The sequence below is a fragment of the Lampetra fluviatilis genome, chromosome 13 (assembly GCF_964198595.1).
Source record: "Lampetra fluviatilis chromosome 13, kcLamFluv1.1, whole genome shotgun sequence".
Classification (NCBI taxonomy): Eukaryota; Metazoa; Chordata; class Hyperoartia; order Petromyzontiformes; family Petromyzontidae; genus Lampetra; species Lampetra fluviatilis.
Window position 1 is genome coordinate 8,130,333 of NC_136287.1, and position 21,275 is coordinate 8,151,607.

Below are 21,275 nucleotides of genomic sequence, written 5' to 3' on the forward strand. Positions count from 1 at the left end.
GCGACACAATGCGGCGGGCATCTGATTATATTATTCGCATATCGGATGTCTCATTGCGTGCCCTGGGCTCCTGCACGTTCAAAACGCTCGCGGTGATGGCACGGCCGTAACCCAAAGGGCGAGCTAAGCCACGGCCGCCGGCGTGCCCACGCCCCACGCCGGCGGCCTCCTTGCGATGGCACCACCACCACCACCACCCTCCCCACCACCACCACCCACCACCACCCTCCCCACCTCCCCCAAACCGAACAGCCCTCACGTCGCGCGGCCACCAAGATCCGCGGGCGGAGAGTCGCGCGACATTTGAGTCTGCGACGCGGTGCCAAAGCGCACTCTTTTACGAAATAAAACCAATCGATAAATATATGCAGGGCTTGCCATCCTCCCACCACCACATCCCCCCCCTCCACCGCCGCCCATTGATCTGTATGCATCGGCGAGCGAGGTGCAGTCGATTTGGCTGGCTGGCTGGCGCGCACGCTAAACGGGGTTCTCGTGTTTGTCACGAGGGTGGCACGGGGAGCGAGGGCCTCCCCCACGCTCGACCATGACCGAGGGGGCAGCCGCTTGCTTTGTAGAACATCTCTACGAATGCTTTGCCGTTCCCGCTTGGTGAACGAGGTCACCCGGGAGAGGTTTTTTTGTATCGACTTTAGATACTCATGGATGATGACGGCGACGATGATGATGACTATGCCCAAGAGAATCGGACTGATTATGCGTGATGACACTGATATTCTCAACGCATAACTTGTCTCTTAACAAATATACACGAGAATATTTTTTGTTATCTTTTGTGCATTCATATCGATATATCCAATCTGAAAATGAAGTTTGCAATCCTACACCCACCCAAACACACCTAGTTTGATCATTTGCTCGCCTCAAATTAGTTGTTCTGATGAAAGTGGAGATCTAACGATGCTCAAAGTTCGATGACAATGACCTTTTGCACCGATGTAGATAATGTGTGCAGGAAATTAAGCCTGATGGTCCAAACTCTGGCGAAGTCATTTACCATCGAGGATGGTCACTGTCGACAAACAGTGACTGCTTAAATACTGACGGCAGCAAGTTTGAGCAGAGAGGCTTGCAAAGAGAATTCACGCTGTCAAGTTCCGTGCAGTGTGGTGCCTGCAATGGAAATTTAAATTTGAAATTAAATCCGAAACACTGCGTGCAGCAAAGGTATTTTGCTCTAACGTAACATTGGAGCAAATACCAAACCTTTTAAATAAAGTCATATAAGGCTCGTGAAAATGAGCCTAAAATCTGCCCAAACTTGTCTCCTGCAAATTATGTAACCGTAATGTACTTGAACATTTTAAAGATTTTTTAAAAGGAGGGGAATTTGAAATGTGATGACAGCATTAATATCTCATGCATCGTGCCTCAACGTTTGACCATTCATAGCTTCTCCCAAGAAGCCCGTTCCCCTTTTTTGGGAAATACATTTTAGGGTTACGTGTAAGATGATCGTAATATGTACTTTCTTTTACCACATTCAATTCTAATTCTCTTACTCTCTCACCCTGGACACGACGAATGTGATTACCGATTCCGCACAACAACAGACTTTACATCCCTTCACAATCAACAGAGGGAACCCATTTAAAAAAAGAAACAAACCCCCCCCCCCCCCACCAATAAATACAAAAAAACACATTGCGAAGCGAAGGCGAGAGGGCACTGGTCACCCCAAGATATCGAGATAAACGGGGGACATCTTGGCCAGGCTCTCGAGACGAGCCAAGATGTCCTTGATGCCCAGGCGGTGCTGGGGCTCCCGGTGCCAACAGCCCAACATCAGCTCGTACACCTCCATGGGACAGCTGCGTGGCCGCTCCAGAACGCGGCCCTGGCAGATGCAGTCGATGACCTGTGTGGCGCGCGGGGAGAGATGCGCGCACAGCACAGCGCACCTCCGATTAGCACAGTTGGCTACGTACGGTGCGAAAGAAGTTCAACATACAATACATGAGACTATCCTGGTCTCTTGAGTTCTCATCTGATGAAACTAATTAAAATTGACGAAGTGGGAAAACTTTTAGGCATTATCTCTGTACGTCCGTATGTCCATGATCGTGGGGGGGCGGGGGGGGGGAGTGGCAGGATGGGGAGCGGGAGGACCCAAATTCTTGTAATTTGATAACGAGTTTCTTTAGAACTGCTTTTTGTGTTTATTTTGTTGTCCTCCTGCATCCTCGATTAGCGCGGTTGGCTACGTACGGTGTGAAAGAAGTTCACCATACATACATAATTGTGATCCAATACGAATGCATTTTTAGAAGGTTGTGTCTCTGTTAGGGATATACCCAATTGAAAACCGGCCAACTTGATGAAGGTGTTGACAAAACCTTGGATACGCAAATCAGAGTAAAAATAACTGCTGTATTTGCAAATACAAAAACACGAATTTATTTCCCTGCCAGCTAGCCATCAGATTCCATGCCGTAGATTAAATACTTCCAAGCACAAACGCGTTTGCGTGATTTATCCAAACTCGTTTTGACTCGACCAGTGACCACTGCTCTGACCAGCAGGGGCAGAGGCTTTGATGTGTTTTGTTATGTTAACCACAAAGCCACCTTCAGGTCACTCCATTACAAACGCATCCCACCGCACACGACAAATTACAATAATTGCAATGCAATACTCGAACAAGTTCGACCAAGACATTTGAACAGCGTGGAAGAGTAGGCCAAAAAAACCTCGTAGAGGAGCTCTCCACCCTCTAGCGGAGGCCCTTCTTCCAACGGAGGCGTGGGCCAGAAATTACAGAGCTGCGCCTTTTCCATTTTTGCCCTTTGACGATGACAGTAGCTCAGTGCGTACGTTCTCTTGACTAGCCCCTTCATTTTCCAGTTGGCGATGAGACGGCTGTCTGCGAAGCTGCCCTCTGCCTTCGGGTGTCACCTGGAACGCTGATCAAACGCTGAATCAGCCCCATTGATCCGAGCATCGGAAAGGCTGGATTAGACAGGCCTGATGCGAGCGGGTCAGAGGCCCAGGGTGGGCTTGACGGGGATGGCTCGCTCAGCAATACGGACACGCTGCAATCGTTGCTCCAAGCTTTCAGTCTTAATCAAAAGACTTGTGCCATTTTTGCCTACAATTTCGGAGATTTTATGGATTCTCTCCGTCATTGCACAAGATGTAATGGCAACGACAGCAGATATTGAAAAAAGGCTTCTTTTCCAGGTATTGGCAGCATTAAAAGTGAATTTTCATGAAGTGTTGTTGGTACGAATCGGCGTGTGTAAGAGTCTTTGGGCTGTGCACAATTGTGTTTGATTACAGCTAAAATGGAGCTATTGTAGCAACTTGAATTGAAGATCATGAAGTAACAGGCCTTGCTGGACCAATATGGACTAATGAGCATAGCAAATGTATCATGCAGTTACTCTAATAACTGGGTATATTGCTATTTAATGCAAACGTAATTGCCAAATAAGGCACAGTTTTTTCACACGCATATTTAACATATCAAGAAGCTGTATGTAAACTCATGGGCAATGCAGCGGTGCAGTGGTTAGCACACTATGGTGGCTAACATACGTAGCGAGTGAGATCTGAGCCCGTCCTGGTCTCACCCCTTAACCTACACGCATTGACTAGCATGGTGAAGTATGGTCAAACATACCTATGACCGAAAAGCATTGGGAAGCTGTTATCCAGTAGTGGATTGAAAAAGCGCTGTAAATTACGACCATTATTCCGTCTAGAAAAATCTCCCTGCCAATGAACGCATTCTGTACCGATCAAAACATTTAGTTTCCCTTTTGCATCTCAGGTTATTGTGTTTACATGACGTCATGACATCTCCATGATAATTAATAAGGCAGCGTAAAGAATACCCAGCGCAGGGCATCTTGACAAAAGCTCTGATGCTCTAAAAGCATGTGGAGCCAATTCAGTGTAAAGTGTCAAACAGAGATGAGGCAGCTTCATTATTTATGACATTTGGCTACCGTTTTTCCTCCGCGTCGCCTTGGCATGAATTCCCCTGCACCATGTGGTGTTTTTAGACTCCTGCAAATGCATCAAGAGGACCCAGGGTCTGGTTACCATCACTCTATCGGTCGTTTTAAGAGAAGCCGGCACTTTTGCTGATGGATTAAGGAAGCCCAAATTCTAGATTTTGTGGTCGAACTACTGGACCAGTAACAGCTGATTTTCCAAGGCTTAAATAGCTCAGGACAAATAAGACGAAGACTGCCATGTAGCCTCAACATACTTTTGTGACAAGTGCTGTTTGCGAGCACCTATGAAGGCCGGCACGGTACACGAGGGGGTGGGTGACCAACACAACACCCGGCCACATTTGTCTCCCGAGTGGCAATATTTACACACTGCACCAGGTACTCATTTGAGGCTGAGTCGACCTAGGGGATGCCCATGACCCGTTCAGAAAATCGCCACTGATGTCGGCCATAAGCGGGAATCGAACCCGGGTCGCTGGATTCGTAGTGCAGCGCGCTAACCAACACACTTCCACTCCCTACACACACACACCAATAGGCTATGACTAAATCACCTGTAATCTGCCTGATTCCATCCTGAATTTGACAGCTCAGCAAACTTGAGCCTGGATAGTTCTCGGATGGGCAACCACTATGCGTGAAACAGGTGCTGTTGGCTGCTGCAGGGCTACGTTGTCAGCAGATGGCAGTGCAGCAAACTCCACTGTTGTACTCTACTGTGCTCTGATGTCTACGCTCCCCACCTTCACCAACCGGCACCGATGAAGTGTGGTGAAGCACGGTGAAAACCCCCCAACGACCCAGGCGGCCGTGGGGCGGCCCTCATCCAGCAGCGGACTGGCAGAGAGGCTGCGCGAGGCGCAGTCCGTGCAGAGCGTGCGGGCAGTGAGCGGTGCATAAGCAGGTGGTGGCGAATGATGCACGCGCCACCAAGGGCGAACGAAATCCCGAGGTGGAATCCCGTCAGCGAGGTGTCAGCCAATGGGCGCATGTCATTGGAAATTTGGTCAAGGAATGACTTTTGCATGTGCTTTGTTATCTTCTTAATTTATTGCTGACTCAAATGCTATTCATATGCAGTTCAAATTAGGTTGCAAAAAAAAATAGATATCACGTGCACTGAATTTGAAGGCATTTGCAGGGCTACACGTTTTCATAAATAGGTGGTGCAATGTAAACCTTAGCAATAACATTGGATTGTATGTAACTTTAAAATGATTACATAAGCCTCATGCACACAACAACCCAACAAAACCAATGTTTCCGTAGTGCTGCTTTATGATCCCAAACCAATGTATTCCATGTCATATTTACTGTAGAGCTGCATATCATATCGGCCGCACGTGTTGGCTAATGAACTCTCCAACGTGCACAGTTAGCACGGTCCTGCGTTGTGTCCGTGCGTGTGACTCGGCAGGCGTGGTGGTGTAGCGCTTAGCGTGTTGCGCAACAACCCGAATTCGATTCCTGCTCATGGCCAACACCAGTGACGATTATCTGAACCGGTTATAGGCATCCTCTAGCTTGACTCAGCCTCAAATGAGTACAAGGTGCAGTGTGTAAACATCGCCACTGGAGAGACAAAGGCGGCTGGGGGTGATGTTGGCCACCCGCCCCCTCGTGTGCCGTACCGTCCTTCATAGGTGCGCTCACTAACAGCATTCGCCCCAACAATCTGTTAAGATTATACAGGGGATCTTTGTCTGACTCGGGGTGACCTGGCTGTGGACATCAAGGTGACTCGCCCTGCCATGTCTACCGAGAGCCCAGCTCCACTCCCCCGGGGTACGGTGCTCCCACGCGGGTTACGGTAATTATTACCGACTGCTACAAGAATTCCATCCATTACACCAGGAGCCCTTTCTTTCCTGTGACCTCGACAGGAAATAATACCGCTTCTTACATTGCTACACCAGATACGAGTCCGAAAAGCCTGGTTATTGGGGGGAAAATAAATGACGTTCAAATTTATTTTAACACAGGAAAATATTTTCCCTCCTACAATGCCCATAGCTAGACTTGAGTAGATTTAACAAAATACACACAGGTACTGTATATGTGTGACCGTTATCGGATAACGCAATGGAAAAAAAAACTAAATTCATAGAAATATATATTTAAAATCTCTTTCTGAGCCTCACAAATTAACATTGCTGCATGGATGTGGGTAGTAGGTACGGGGGTCTTCTCGGGCTGCTCGTGTGGTTATTGGAGCCCTCCCCAGTGTGTTATACGATTTGACAGCATTAGTGGATAGTGATGTTTGACAGGGGTTTATGGAGGGATTGGCCAGAATTTCTGGACATTCATTCCCTTGCAATTAATGACGACAGCACATCTGTGGGAATCACTCTCCCCTCCCCCCTGTAAGTGAGTGTTGGAGGCAAGGGGTCTCGTCCCTGATTGATGTTCTAGAATTTTAATGATCAAGTTATTAGTCATACAAGTCAGACCACAATTACCCTTGCCAATATGAGATAACGGCAATCCCCGTCCCCCTTCTTTATTGCAAGTCTTTGCGTATGCATTTCCCCGGAGGTGCTCTATAATCCTGATCAGAGAGAGTTTAAAAATATACCTGCAGTGCAGGTAACAGACTGCATAATAATCGGGGTTTTAATATTAATCGTGTCTGCTTTTGTCAAGTTGTCTCTCTGCAGTAGCGAGGGAGCGCTTTGCTAATGGGTGGCAAATGGTCAAAGGTATCCAGGGTGTTCGTCGAATGATGCAGATGGAAAATCCCACGACTGCCAAGCGAGTCCCTCCAGCTCTACTGCCATAGCCATCAACCTTAATCCACCACACATTTAGAATGCAGCATTTTAAAATATCCTCATTGCCGTATCAACCAATATGGCACTCTGTTTGGTGACATATGGCTACATATTAAAAAGGTAATTATACTGCCCTGCAAATTGCTTGCTTATGTCACTGCTGGCAGATGGGCCTACACTAGAGAAACCTTTCTATTTGATCCACTTTTTTCCACGTTGACCGGACTTATTGGAAGAGGTGGGCATACCCACACTTCACCCCACCACACGCAATCTACTGATCGACTAATTTTAGTGTACGCGTACATCGCGATGGACAGAGGTGGGGGGAATTTGAGAAACCCCGGCCCATTGTTTTTTTTTCAACTGTCATGCCAGGAGATGAGATCGAACTGCCGAGCTCTGGATTGCAAGTGCAGTGTGCTGGATTTGAAGATTTCGTGACTGCAAGGATTCATACTCTTAGGTTTTTTTCGGTAAAGTCACGTAGGTAAAATTTTGTAAAAAAAAAATTACTGAAAGTAATAATAGAAATAAAATAAAATAATAAATCACGACGTTTCGGAGGCAACACAAGTCTCCGTCATCAGGTGGGACCGTCACAGCTAGATTAGCTGTATCAATGATACATTTTTTTACCTACGTGACTTTACCGAAAAAACCTAGGAGTATGCAGTGTGCTGCTATCCATTACGCCATGGCAGCTCACTTTCTACATATTGTTGCACGCTTAATTGTGCCATTTTGAAAGCTTTAAGTGAAACTTTGGCTAAGGGCGGGTACACCCATCAGAGCATGACTAATACGGCCAAGGCGACGTTACGTTTTCCACGTGTGTGCTGGCTGCACTCTACATTGGCCGTGGCCTGCATTGTTGTGTTGTCTGTTTGTGTTGGAAAATGACGTGTTCTCAGCTTCAAATTGTAACTTTAATTTTGTTCGCACCGTACGTAGCCAACCATGCTAATCGGAGGTGCGGGGGAAAGACAACAAGCAACAGCAACAACAAAAACTTCTTCCCCACTGTACATATTTTCAAATTGTAGTTTATAGCTCTCGGCTTCTGGTTATATAAATGTGTCCCATGACATTACGGAGTGGAGCCGCGGGCGCGGTGGCTTGCGCGCTGTGGGATGAACTCGGCGACCTGAGCTCTAATTCCGGCCACAGCTGACACCAGTAGCGGGCTGGAGGGTGCCAGGTGCCCTCGCGGTAAATCGCTGTCACATATTGCTGGCTGCTGAAGCTGCTTGAAGGGGGGGGGGGGATCTGCCAGGGACATCTCGGATGGATTAGCACAATTAAAGTCTCTGCAATTATTTTTTTGAAGAGTTGTTATTTTGTGATTTGCTTGTGGCGTACACAAGAACAATTATCACCTTTTAACGGCCGTGTCTCCCATGGGACGAATCAAAGACTGTGGCCACCTGGCCTCAGTTCCATTAGGCGCTCTGGTCCAGATTGCCGATGATGATGATGATGATAACGACATAGATGCTGATGATTATAATCGTGGCAATGAAGGTGCTGTGCGTGTACAGCCCTTTTGACTATCCACTGCTGGGTGAGGGTTTTATCACTTTTTGTGGTCATGGGGGGTTATTTGACCATACTTCACCACGCTGGTCAGTACGGGCTGGTGAAGGCGGGCAACAGAATTGCTTTATTCTTTAGAACTGCTTTTTGTGTTTAGTGTTGTGTCCTTCCCCCGCACCTCCGATTAACATGGTTGGCTATGTACGGTGCGAAAGAAGTTCAACATACATACGTATGTATATAACACTATATTATAACTGCATTATGACAGGGTAGTCGTGTGTGTGTTATGTAAACACGTCCGTATGGGTAATTACAAAACTCGTCACAATGCACAATGTTTCACATTGTATGTACTGTATACTATAATGTAGTCTGAATGCAGAACTAACTAACTATACTGCCAAAGACTCATTTAGGGATTTGGCCAAACATTGCAACACACCGCCTACTGAAAAAAACATTGGTTTAAGTCGCAGTGAGTTCAACATACATACATTACATACAATGGATGTTACTGCCACTGCCCTTTGCTGCCGACAACATAACCAATGGCTAATTTAGCACTGTAATGAAGGTGTTATGACAATAATGAGGAAGGAATGATGGTTGTCGCAGCAGTCCATTCGGCCTTTCTTTCATCTGGAGTTCATACAATAGGTATGTGGGACGTTAACAGTTGTTGTCCTGTTTATAAATTCACCCCTGCCAGCGGAAGTTGAATTTCCAGCACTATTAACGTGAGATTAAACCTGACACTTGCTTGATTGTGCAACACAATACTGTGACGGTATACGTGTAAAATAACCAAGTTGCAAATACATTGCTTAGTTTAGAAAATGTAAGAATATATTTCGAAATATTGTATCGCATATATCATCGACACCACTTTGTAAAAGGAAATTATACCAGGTTGACATTTCGGATTAGAATGGTCATTAACTGAAAATTAAGTATGTTTTATATATGTATTTTGATCATATTCGAGGTGGGCTTTTTTATCTAAGAAATATATATTTTGACCAATTTTATTCCAATCGTGCGATGGTGCCCCGTCATAAGATGAAGTCATTTTCATTTTGAGCAGAGCATCATCCTGTCAGGGAATGGCTTTGGAAGATGACATCAATGAACTTCTGTACTTGTGTAGCCCCTTCATTAGACCTCTTTATTCACACGAGAGACACACCTTTTAATGTCTTGCAGAGTGTCACGTGTGGATTAAACAGATTTTTGTAAGCCTCAGAGCAGGGATAAGCCAAATAAAGTGAAACGCTATTTTATGCAGTTTTACTTTTTGAGAAGTCAGTGGTAACCAGGTTGATACTCCGTCCACTCACTACAATTGAGAACCCAGTTTAATTGTGGGGAGTTGCCCAGATTTGCTCCAGGCCCTTAGTGATCCTGGATTGGTATTCTGACCTTTGAGCCACCCAGCCACCTTCAGGGTGATGAAACAATACATTTTTTAAAGAATGTTATGAATTTTGTTGTTGTTCAATCAATGGTGAGCACAATGCACTACAAATCTAGCCACCTGAGTTCAATTCCTGACCGCAGCTAATAATAATGGCGAGAAATATCTGAACTAACCCGCACTGACAAACGTGGTCGCATATGGTCATGAAACTGCCGCGACCTGCATGGTGAGGTGAGGCCTTCACCCAGCAGTAGATTAAAAAAGGCCTATAAATTACAGTCAAACTCCGTTTATCCAGGATAAACATGGGAGACAGGAGCTCCGGTTCCCAATATATGGGGTCCCAACTGGATAATTGGAAAAAAAACGCCGAATATCTCTGTTCATCCGTGGCCCCGGACCCTGGATATTTGGAAGAGCCCTGTCTACGCGTGACACGTGACAAAAACGTCACTGAATGGGGCATGGACCAGCAGGCAAAGGCGTGGGGACACCTCGAGGGCTTTCTGTGACGAAGATTTACTATCACGGGAGGAGGTCGCCATCATCATAAGGCGCTTGCCCCTCAGGCACCAGACCTACGGGGTATAGCCTACCATGAGATGGGTAGGTATAGGAAGGGGGCTTGCTTGCTTTTGTGTTTGGAGAGACGCCCCAGGGCTAACACTTCAACAATGCAGTGCAGAAAGCGCCGTATCGACATTTGCACCCTAACTTGATTTGGTGTTCACCCACTTTACTCTGGATAACGACGGATATTTGGAATTATTTGCCAAATAACCTCCTTTAGCCGTGGTCTGAACCTCGGATATATGTATGGCCACATCCCCCAAATATTTGGAAGAGAGAACCGGGTTTTGCTGGTCCCGGATAAAGTAATTCACGCATAATCAGTTTAACTATACTCTAGTGTTGTGTGTTTGTTATAGTTGTATTCCCACGTGTCCAATATGTGAAACTTTTGTATTTTAAACGAGTCATGTTTATTTGAAATGTAAATGATCACCTCGGAAAGTAACTGGAAATTAAACTGAGGGAAGTTGCGACAAATTAACTTCAGTTAGAGCAAACTTTTTGCAATATTTCAACCCAATATTTAAAGAGCCATTACGTACAAATAAATACACGTGATTATTTTTATTATTTTTCTATCTACGTGGCTTGACCGAAAGACCCATAGAATATAATACACATACAGTATGTTCCAACAACATGTTTGTTTAATAATTATTTTAATAATAGTAACGATGATCAGATCACCTGTAATTCGTCCGATCTCAGAGGCTAAGCCAGCTTGAGCACGTATAGTGTTTGGATGGGCGACCACCATGCATACAAAAATTATGTGTTAGGCTGCCGCAGGACTAAAATGCATTAAAATCCATCGTTGTACTGTACTTCTATGCTCCCACGTCTATGCTCCATGCTTTCGACATCCAGTAACGACCAGCATTGGTGAAGTAGGATCAAAGAACCGCCACGGCCTGCATGGCGCGGTGGGAGGGGGTGAGAATACTCCACAGAGACCAGGACAGTCCCATTTGCAAGAGTGACTGCAGAGACGAATTTGCTGCGAGAGTGGTGACGGTTGTGGGAAGTCTTCTTGGTTCTTTCGGTGAAGTCACGTAGAAGGGAAATAATAAAATAAAACATAATAAAATAATTCTCACGACGTTTTGGCTGCTTGCGTTGTGGCCGAAACGTCGTGAGAATTATTTTATTATGTTTAATTTGTATTATTTTATTATTTCCCTTCTACGTGACTTCACCGAAAGAACCAAGAAGATGAATCCCTGCAGTCAGGAAAGGTTGTGGGAAGGTTACGGTGGCGCAGATACGCGCAGGCCGGTCGGCCGGCGAGCTCACCTCCGTGTTGGAGAGCTGGTACCAGGGCTGCTTGCCGTAGGTGAAGATCTCCCACAGCACGACGCCCAGGCTCCACACGTCGCTGTCCGCCGTGAACTTGCGGTACATGATGCTCTCCGGGGGCATCCAGCGGATGGGCAGCATCGTGTGGCCGCCCACCTGCGCATCCCACGGACGGCGCAAGGTGTTCGGATTCACGTTGACAAATGATCGCCCGAATAAGTTTGCCACCTGTCCTGGTTTTCCCCACGATCATCTTCTCTTTGGAGGTAGCTTTCCTGGGAAATCGGTAAGTCTTCGCTGGACATTAAACATGAAGTCAGTGTTTGTCGGTCGCATGGAGGTAGTTATCCCCTCTTCTGGGATTGTGAAATATCCGATAACATGTCCTGCTTTTGGACCTGAGAGGTGGCAACTCTAACCCAGAATTTGACCCAGGTGTGTTTTGGCATCATAGAAAAGGCTGGCGCGGTGAGGACTGCATGTGGCGCGAAGCAGAGGCGGGGAATGCGAGTGGGCAATGGCAGAGCAGCGAACATCAGACAAGTAATGAAATGCTGAGATGCAGCCAAGAGCGCCACCAGATACACCACTGATTCATATTCACAAGTTAACATGCAGAAAAGACAAAGTTGCCCTGTATCACTGTATAGACCACAGAGGCAAGTGCTGTTAGCAAGCACATATTAGGTGCGGGCATGGCACACAAGGGGATTGTGGTGCGGTGAACACCGCGCCCGGCAATCTTTGTCACCCCCAGTGCCGATGTTTGCACGCTGCACAGGTGAAGTCGGCCTAGGGGAGGCCGAGGACAAAGATTTTTGCCACGCTCGAAAACTGAACTGTACAACCGCTTCCCACACGAATACGCACAGAGACAAATGCATGGCACAAACACGGGCTTCGCTGGAATGTGCGTGGCCTCGGTCCTGTGAATCAGGTGTTCTACAACACAAACGTTTACAATGAGACTCGATAACTTTTTGACAACACGTGCGTGGGTTGTAAGGCGCGAGCAGTGGAGAGTGCAGAGACTGTGACTCATGTGATGAGTCACCAGAGTGAAGGGGAAGGCATCACGAGGTCAAGTGCGAGGAATTGCCGATGATCATTGGCATGAGACGTGACTTAATAGTGCGCTCATTGCTCCGTAATGCGGTGTGCTCCAGTGCTCCCTGCGGTGTTACGGCAGATGTATGAAGCGGTTTAGCAGCGATGGGTCCTGCGGTGTGCGATGCGTGTTGGGATAGTGGCACCACTGGGTTCTTTTGTGCGTGATTTATGAAGTGTTTTAACGCCTATGGGTTCTGTGGTGGCTGACGCGTAATAAAGTGATTGAGCGTCGTGTGGTTCGAGTGGTGTGAGGTGGCTGAGTGCCAAAACCAACGGTCGCATTTTTTTTTCCACAGCGGCCACTGTGGCCATCAACTCCGAGATGAAGCAGCTTGTCTTGACTGCACGCAGACATTTGGGGCTTGTAAAGAACAACATCAGAAACATTCCAGATGCACTCCATGCAAGACTGTAACTATTACCGTCAACGTGATTCGTGCAAAAGTGTACAGCTTGGCTGAGTGGTGCCATGGGACAGTATTTTACGTACATTTCGAAAGTTGGTAATTCAAATCCTGGTTTAGCTCAACTCAGTCGAATATTCCTCTGGGGTTATAATTTTTTTGTTAAATCTTATTATAAGATTAACTTTTTTCGTTTACCTAATCCATACTGGTATTATTATTATTGGCACTAATCATGATCATAATCATCATCATAAGCTTGCGGGTTTAATTTTTGGAGAAAATCTTCTGCCGCGAAGATGGAGCAAGTAAATCAGCTCGCGCGCAGAATCCCGACGGATTTCTGCATCACCCAGCAGTGGAGAGACGCATCGAGGCTGTTGATGGGTGATGATCACGGAGAACATTTAAACCGTAAACAATGCACTTCCTACGAAAGTCATATATATTATTTTATTATGTTATATTTTTATTATTTTATTATTTCCATTCTACGTGACTTTACCGAAAGAACCAAGAAGATGAATCCCTGCAGTCACGAAAGCTTTAAATGGAAATTTAAAGTCACTCCACTTGTTGCTGACGATGCAGGAGGAATAGATGAAGGATGAATAACAGTCGCGAGCAATGCGGGGTGAGCGAGCCCACGTGGCCGCGAGCGAGCCGCACGCCACTGGCGCCGAGCAGGGGCGACAGCGCGGCCTCGTGCTCGCTGCTGCTGCTGCTGCGTCAGAGGTCGCAAACGGGTTTTGATTCCTTACCCGTACCCGGCCGCACCAGGGTCGCAAATGGGTACCCATACCCGTACCTGGCCGGGTACGGGTAGCCGGGTATAGGGTAGGGTACCCGTTCCCTACCCGTACCCTACCCGAAATGAGTGACAAACGGTGACTCACCAGTGACTCACGGCCTACCCGTACCCGGCCGCACCAGGGTCGCAAACGGGTACCCGTACCTGGCCGGGTACGGGTAGCCGGGTATCGGGTAGGGTACGGGTATCGGGTACCCGGTTGCGACCTCTGTGCTGCGTTGGCTGCCTCCACGTGCGAGCGTGGGGGACAGCCAGCACCGCACGCAGAGCGCCGTGGGAACAGCAGCAGTAGCTGTGGGGGGTGGGGGGGCAATGCTGCGGAGTGGCGTGGAAGGTTGACGCGCCGCGCCACGAAATCCGGCCACCAGGGTTCCATTCCCGCTCATGGCCACCAACCAGTGGCGATTATATTCTTAGGTTTTTTCGGTAAAGTCACGTAGGTAAAAAAAAATAAAAATTAATAAAAGTAAAATAAAAATAAAATAAAAGTCTTCACAGCACGATAGCTGTATCACTTGATACAGCTATCGTGCTGTGACGGTTCCACCTGAAGACGGAAGCTTGTGTTGCCTCCGAAACGTCGTGATTTTAATTTAATTTTTTATTTTACTTTTATTAATTTAAATTTTTTTTACCTACGTGACTTTACCGAAAAAACCTAAGAATATGAATCCTTGCAGTCACGAAAGCTTCAAATCTAGAATCAGTGGCGATTATTTTCACCGGTCCTGGGACTCCCCTAGATTGACTCGACCTCAAATGAGTACTTGGCGCGGTGTGTAAACATCGCCACTGGGGAGACAAAGGCGGCCGGGCGTGGTTGTTGGCCACCCACCCCTTCGTGTGCCGTTGCCGCCCTTCAAAGGTGCTACTCGCTAACAGCACTTGCCCCAACAGTATGTTAAGGCTATACGGGGGATCTTTGTCTTTGTTGTTGGAATGGTGGCGATGGGCGAGGAATTTGCAAATAACGGGGCAACAACATCCGTCCGCAAACCCCAACGAGGCCTCTCTCGTTTGAACAATTCACCGCGTTCTTCATGAACGTTCTCTCATCAAAACGAATGCATGTTCGGTTGAAAGTTGGGGCAAAGGTCCTTTATTCATAGAAGGACTGACTCTCGCTGGATATTTCACTTAAAACTGTGGTGCTCCATCAAAACATGGCACGTTTTAAAAACGTTTACGAATAAACAGTTATTTTCTTGTTGTCATGAGCAGGTTTCTCTTAGGAGATGCTGCTAATTAATCAAATTAACCTTTAGAAAAGTAAAATTACATGTGCAGACTGCATATACATTAAAATGATCGAGCGTGAATGTAGAACTGCATTGTGGTAAAGCAAGTTCCTGGGGCCGGGCCCGTAAAGATGTTAAATCAGCTGCTTCCGCGCAAAGTTCGACGTCACTGCACATCATCGGCTGCGAAACGAACCAGTCGGTCTTCATAATTCCGTGAGATTTACCAGTTTATGACGTTTATAAAGGCTGAACAATTTTTCTTTCCATGTAGCTGAGCGTTTGCTCCACATTTTTATTTCTTTCCGCGAAACAAAATGTACTTCAGCGAGGAAAAACAAAAACCTATCTCGAGTGTCTGTTGGGAAACTCACCAACTTTGTGCGGAGCACCGCGGGTCATCCGATGAAACCGCCTGACATTGCAGGTGGTTGTTTGAGATTGAGTGCTCTGAAGAAGACCCACTGGCCAGCAATTAGCAGCAAAGACTGATATGGATATTCATAACGGCTGAATTTGTTACAATCTGATGGGCGGCGCAATACGAGTGCAGGTTGCATGGAGCGATGCATTATACAAATGTCACACACCCATGGAGCAGGTCAAGAACGTCATATTTCAATCGTTATCAGTGGACGTTTCGTGTCTTTTATGTTATGCACATTGAAAATCGCATCACTTCAATGCATCTCCATGCCTTCTCCGTAAACATACTAATTTTGTGTTGTTTGTTCAGATATAGGTTAGAAAAAAAAATCTAATTTTTTCGTGAAATGAGTTAATGTGGAAGAAGGCTTTGGCTAATTAAAAATTTACCAGTTTACTCAGACTCACACAGCTGCCTATGAGACTCACTTCTCTCCATTTCTTGGCCGTCAAATATTAATGAAGCCCATCTCTGAGACGGCCTTGAGAGCGCACCGTGGAAAATGGTTTCCTGCTGCTTCATTATTAATGAGGGCGACCGAGCGCTGCGCCTTACATGACTGTCTGACCCTTAAAAACGCACAGGACCAGGATGATCCATATTGTGCATGTTGCATGAAAAAAAAATCTACTCTGTATCACATTACACCACAAAAGGGGTGGTCAGGTTGAAAGACGGCTCTGAAATGATTCTCTAATTCATGGCAAAACTTCACTAGAACTGAACTTTAGTTAGTTTTTTTTTGATCATGGTATTATTAAACCTATACAAAGGCCTTATTTTAGCTTGTATGAAACATGACTTTTATTAAAAAGGTAGTTTTTTTAAACATATGGTTTAGGCCTGTTTGTGTTTCAAAAAAAATTGATTTATGATTGAAAGAGTCACTGAAATGCAACTACCTCTTTTAATGGGGACATCCAGCTAACATTTACAGAGGGGGAATTGATTTTGTTTGAATACAGCAGGTATGGGGGTGGGGGGATGTTGCCACGACAGGAACTGTAAGTGGATAATATTGCACATTTTGTAATGCGAGATTTGTTGTTTTTTGCCTTCTGGATATTCCATCGTTATTTCGCGTAGCAGTTGGCACATATATAACCCACTTCTCTGGTTTGCCCAAAAATTTTAAAATAAACATCCAATACACGGCGACAATTGTACCAGATCATGACGAGCAACCCCTTAACTATGACAAATAAACATTTAGGAGAGACTAGAGTTGCCACGAGTTGGTGATACTCCAATAAATCAAAGGGTATAAGATCCACGATAATCCCATCGTCCATTTTGAACAATTCCACCATATTGTAAAATGTAACATAGTATCATATCTTATCATGAAAAATGATGCTACAACCCGGTTAGGATACCACATGGAATGCACCACAATTTGAAATGTCTTTGTCTGCGTTCAGCATACGAATTCACCTTCAAACACACGTACCATCATATGTTTCACCCATACATCGGAATGTATAGTTCATTGTAATTTGATGGAACTCACTTTCAGGTAGATCTTGTCATCTGTCTAGCAAATGATCCAAGGTGATGTATCCACCTTAGATGGATGCTGCGTTTCTCTCTCATTATTTGTCATAACAACATCGCGCAATGGATGCTAGACTTTTCAAAACATGCCTCATGTTTTCGATACTGCTATTAGCACTGAATCAGCTCGTATTTATGTGTCAGGCAGAATATTACATTGCAGCATCATTAGAGATGGCAGTGGCTTGCCGATGTTTTCATCAGCAGTGGATTAATCACGGCTGATGATGATAAATATCCCTAATCTCAGCTCTTTGTAAAAATCTCAACACATTCGTCGGAATGTTCGCTAATATGATAAGGCTAATTCAAGGATGCGAAATGCTCGGTCGTCGGTAGAAATGTATTCTCTCCTTTTTTACTTGAATCTGTCGGCTGTGCTATGTAGCCCTGTGCTTTGTGGTTTGTTACCTGTACTGGGAAACCATTAAATATGATAAAATAAGCAAAAAAGCACATAAATCATCACGCCCTGGCATACAAATGCATCGCAGTTTAACACGTAGGCTTTCGCGAGCAACATAATCCATAATAGAGTTATTTGTGGGTTAGATCGCGTAAATATATAAATGTGTCGTTAAAACCCACCACCACCCGACACAGCCAACTAGTAAGGGTTGTCACGTGAACAGAACATGACAATTCGTCACGAGTACAGCACGCCGGTTGTGTGTTGGAGAGCCAAGCCACAACAGCCAAATTTGACTGTCGCCTGATGAAGCTGGTTGCAATTACTGGCGAAACGTCGTACTCAGATTGAAAATGTATCACGCAATAATTATTTGTACCTACGTCGTGCTTGCTATAATGAATTTGCAAATCTTTCGAGCCGTCCTTCTGCAGGTTAGTTGTGAGTCCTCAAATAGTCTGGCGTTGCGATGTCCCCAGGCAAATCTGAAATTGTCAACCCAATGGTGAAATAAAGTTCACGAAAGTAATTTTGCAACTGTAATTCTATGCCATGGAGCAAAGGAGGTGGCTGCAGTGACCCAGAACTTAATGTGCTCTGCTGTCGCATTTACATTGGTCCTCATGACCATTTCTCAATCGAGCATATGAAAATGTAAATAACTATGCAATAAAAGAAAATCTAAATGTACAAATATTGTCGAGTACGGGTACTACTGGGTGTTAGAGTGGATTAAACATTCTTTGATGTGTAAATGTTGTATTTAGACTGTATTCATGCACACTGACTCAGAGTGGAATGGTGGTGCGGGAGGATAGCGAACTGCACGGCGGACCGAGTAAGCCGAGTTTAATTCCAGGCAATGACTCTCCCCAGTGATGATTGATGTATTTAACTCGTTATGGGCTTCCTTTTCGATTTAAAGCTTTCGTGACTGCAGGGATTCATCTTCTTGGTTCTTTCGGTAAAGTCACGTAGAAGGGAAATAATAAAATAATAAAAATAAAAGATAATAAAATAATTCTCACGACGTTTCGGCCACAACGACGTTTCGGCCACAACGCAAAACGTCGTGAGAATTATTTTATTATGTTTTATTTTTATTATTTTATTATTTCCCTTCTACGTGACTTTACCGAAAGAACCAAGAAGATCGTTATGGGCTTCCGCTACTTTCACCTGCCCACTTCGACCAGCATGGTGTAGTATGGGCAAATAACCTCTGTGATTGAAATGCACGGGACGGCCTTTAGCCAGCAGTGGATTGACAATAGGGCTCTGTATTATAATTGTTTAACTAAACTTAACGGAAGTTAACAGAGCTGAATTGTATAAAATATACGTATTCTGATATATAATGGTAAATATAGTAACGAATGAAAAATCATGTAATTAATAGATTCATATTGCTACGGTGAATACCTCTTTTAGTGTTGCATTTTCTCTTTAACATAAACCCAATTAACACCTGCCTGGTGTTCCCAGCCACCCTAGGGTTATCATTCTACATATATCAGAAAAAAGAAAATACATTTCCCACATTGATCATTAATGTGTAGTTGTCTTTAGGTAAAAAAAAAATATCTTCAAAATTGATAACTGTAAAAATTTACTTTCAAATAATAATTTTGTCGCTAGGGTTTTAGATGTATCCTTTTACTATTTTCTCATTTCCTTTTTGTTTGTATTATTATATTTTTAATTGCCTTTGTAAGATGACTGATCCAGTCACCCAGAGTGTGCATACACGTGTGTTTCTATATATGTCCTTGTGCCTTTTTGGGGGATATTTTTTCTCCTATGCCTGCTTGTAAATGATTTCTTTTGATGCAGTAAACATTGATAATAATAGTGTGCTGGCACTGGGTGGAATGTTGCATCACGGAATCAGGAGAGGTGGTGTCAGCTTGAGGAGGTGTTTATCCAGCAGCGGATTGATCATGGCTTAATGGTGAATGATAACACTGATCAACACACTTTTTCTGGCATAAGGTATTCTAACGGGTTTAATGTAATTTTGGGGTGCTGATTCCAAATCTGGCATCAGTTTTTGTCTATCACATCAGGTATTTGAGATATCAAATATTGCATTTTCAATAAGAACTGCAGAAGAAAAATATTAAATATATGTGGATATCTACATACAATGATATTATAAACACACTATCCTAAAAATACAGCACCATATTTTAACACTAAAGCAGTCACTGACTCGCAACAACTTGCAATCATAAGTGACGGAGTTAATTTCGGGTAAAATCAATGAAAATGGGGTATGCCGATAGCATAAAAATGAGATGTGATAGAGCAAATCTGAGGTCAGATTTGGAATTAGCACCCTGAAATTAGTCTAAAACAGCTGCAAAAGTCCAGGCCAGAAACAAATGTATTCTTTGTTGTTGACCAGTGTAATTTGTCAAGAAACAGCCTCATTAAGTTGCAAAAACTCCACTTCAGCCGGGAGGGGGGGGTGCTGCATTTGGATATGTCACACATAACTATGCTCAATGTGTTGTGTCCATATTGTTGCTCTCGAAATGTTATTCAGCGTCAGATTTCTAGTTTATTGATTTGTTTTAAGGAGTCGACGCATTGCACGGCTACCACTCCCCCATTGAAATGGATTTAAAATCTACCTTATACATCATCGCCATTGAGATTTTAACAGCACTAAGGTGGCAAAGATCGCCAGGTATGATGCCATAACGGATGAAACGTGCCCGAATTATCCCGTTGTTTTCTCCGATTAACATGGTTGGCTACGTACGTTGCAAAATAAGTTCAACATACATAGACATATACGTTTAAAGATTGAGAGGACATCATGACCAATGCCATCGCTTCCTTCAGTTAGATCCCGTAGTTGTAACACGCCTGTTTTAAAAAGGAGGATGTTATTTGGATGTGTTATCAATATTATAAAAATCGATGCCGTGCAAGAAGCATCGTCATTATTATCGTCGGTATGTGACGTATCCACTGCTGGATGAATGCCTCGCCAAAATTCTTGCCATCCTTCACCGTCTTGTGATGCAACACTCCATCGAGCTCGTGCGCATGAGCCACTCTCATCGCTCATCTACGCAGTCGCTGTCTCCTCGAAGGTGAAGAACCCTCCCGAGGCTGCAACTTCATCTTCACCAGCCATTGTGCCTCCTAGCGACGTGTCCTGCCCAAGCCGTCTTACTTATCTGACCAGTCAACACGATGTCTCTAATTTGCGTTTGCTCTCATCATCATCCCACGTGCTCCTCTCCCCCGTCTCCCGGTGCAATCCCGAGCGTGCGCCGGCCCCATGCTGCTTTGGGCAATTTTCAGGTTGTCTCCCCGTTGTCAGCGTCCAACATTTCAGGTCCAGGTGTCGTTGCCTCTGATGTGCGCCGATTGACTAACATCTGCAAATTATCACGGTTCCTGTTGCAGACGCGTGCGGCGGTGCTACGTTCACGCGTCTGTCTGTCTGCCCGCGTTAGGAGCTGCCAGCCGAAAAGTATAAATAACGTAGGTGTCAGCGATCCACCCCACACAGCGGAATGACAGGGGTCAACGATCGTCCGCCGAGGTGCCCGTGCTCTGGAACGTAATTGTCCTTCTTTCGGAAGCAATTATACAAATCAAAGCGCTGGCCACCGCAAGATTTGAACCGATCTAAATGCTGTCAAGTGGAGGCGGTGGTGCATGCGTGTGAGTGACTGAGCGGGGTTAATGTCACGTCGGCAAACTGAGCTGTCAGTCTGGAC

General features: G+C 45.2%; 1 protein-coding gene across 1 annotated transcript in view; it reads right to left on the minus strand.

Moving 5' to 3' along the window:
• Positions 1-240: 240 nt before the first annotated feature.
• The window catches only part of NTRK2 (neurotrophic receptor tyrosine kinase 2), a gene marked incomplete at its 5' end in the record, with an annotated part of 71,572 nt that continues 50,537 nt past the window's right edge, over positions 241-21,275 (minus strand). The window contains 2 exons of the mRNA XM_078862437.1: positions 241-1,879; positions 11,580-11,738. Coding sequence (XP_078718563.1) covers positions 1,694-1,879; positions 11,580-11,738 — 345 coding nt within the window. The remainder of the gene's footprint in view (positions 1,880-11,579; positions 11,739-21,275) is intronic.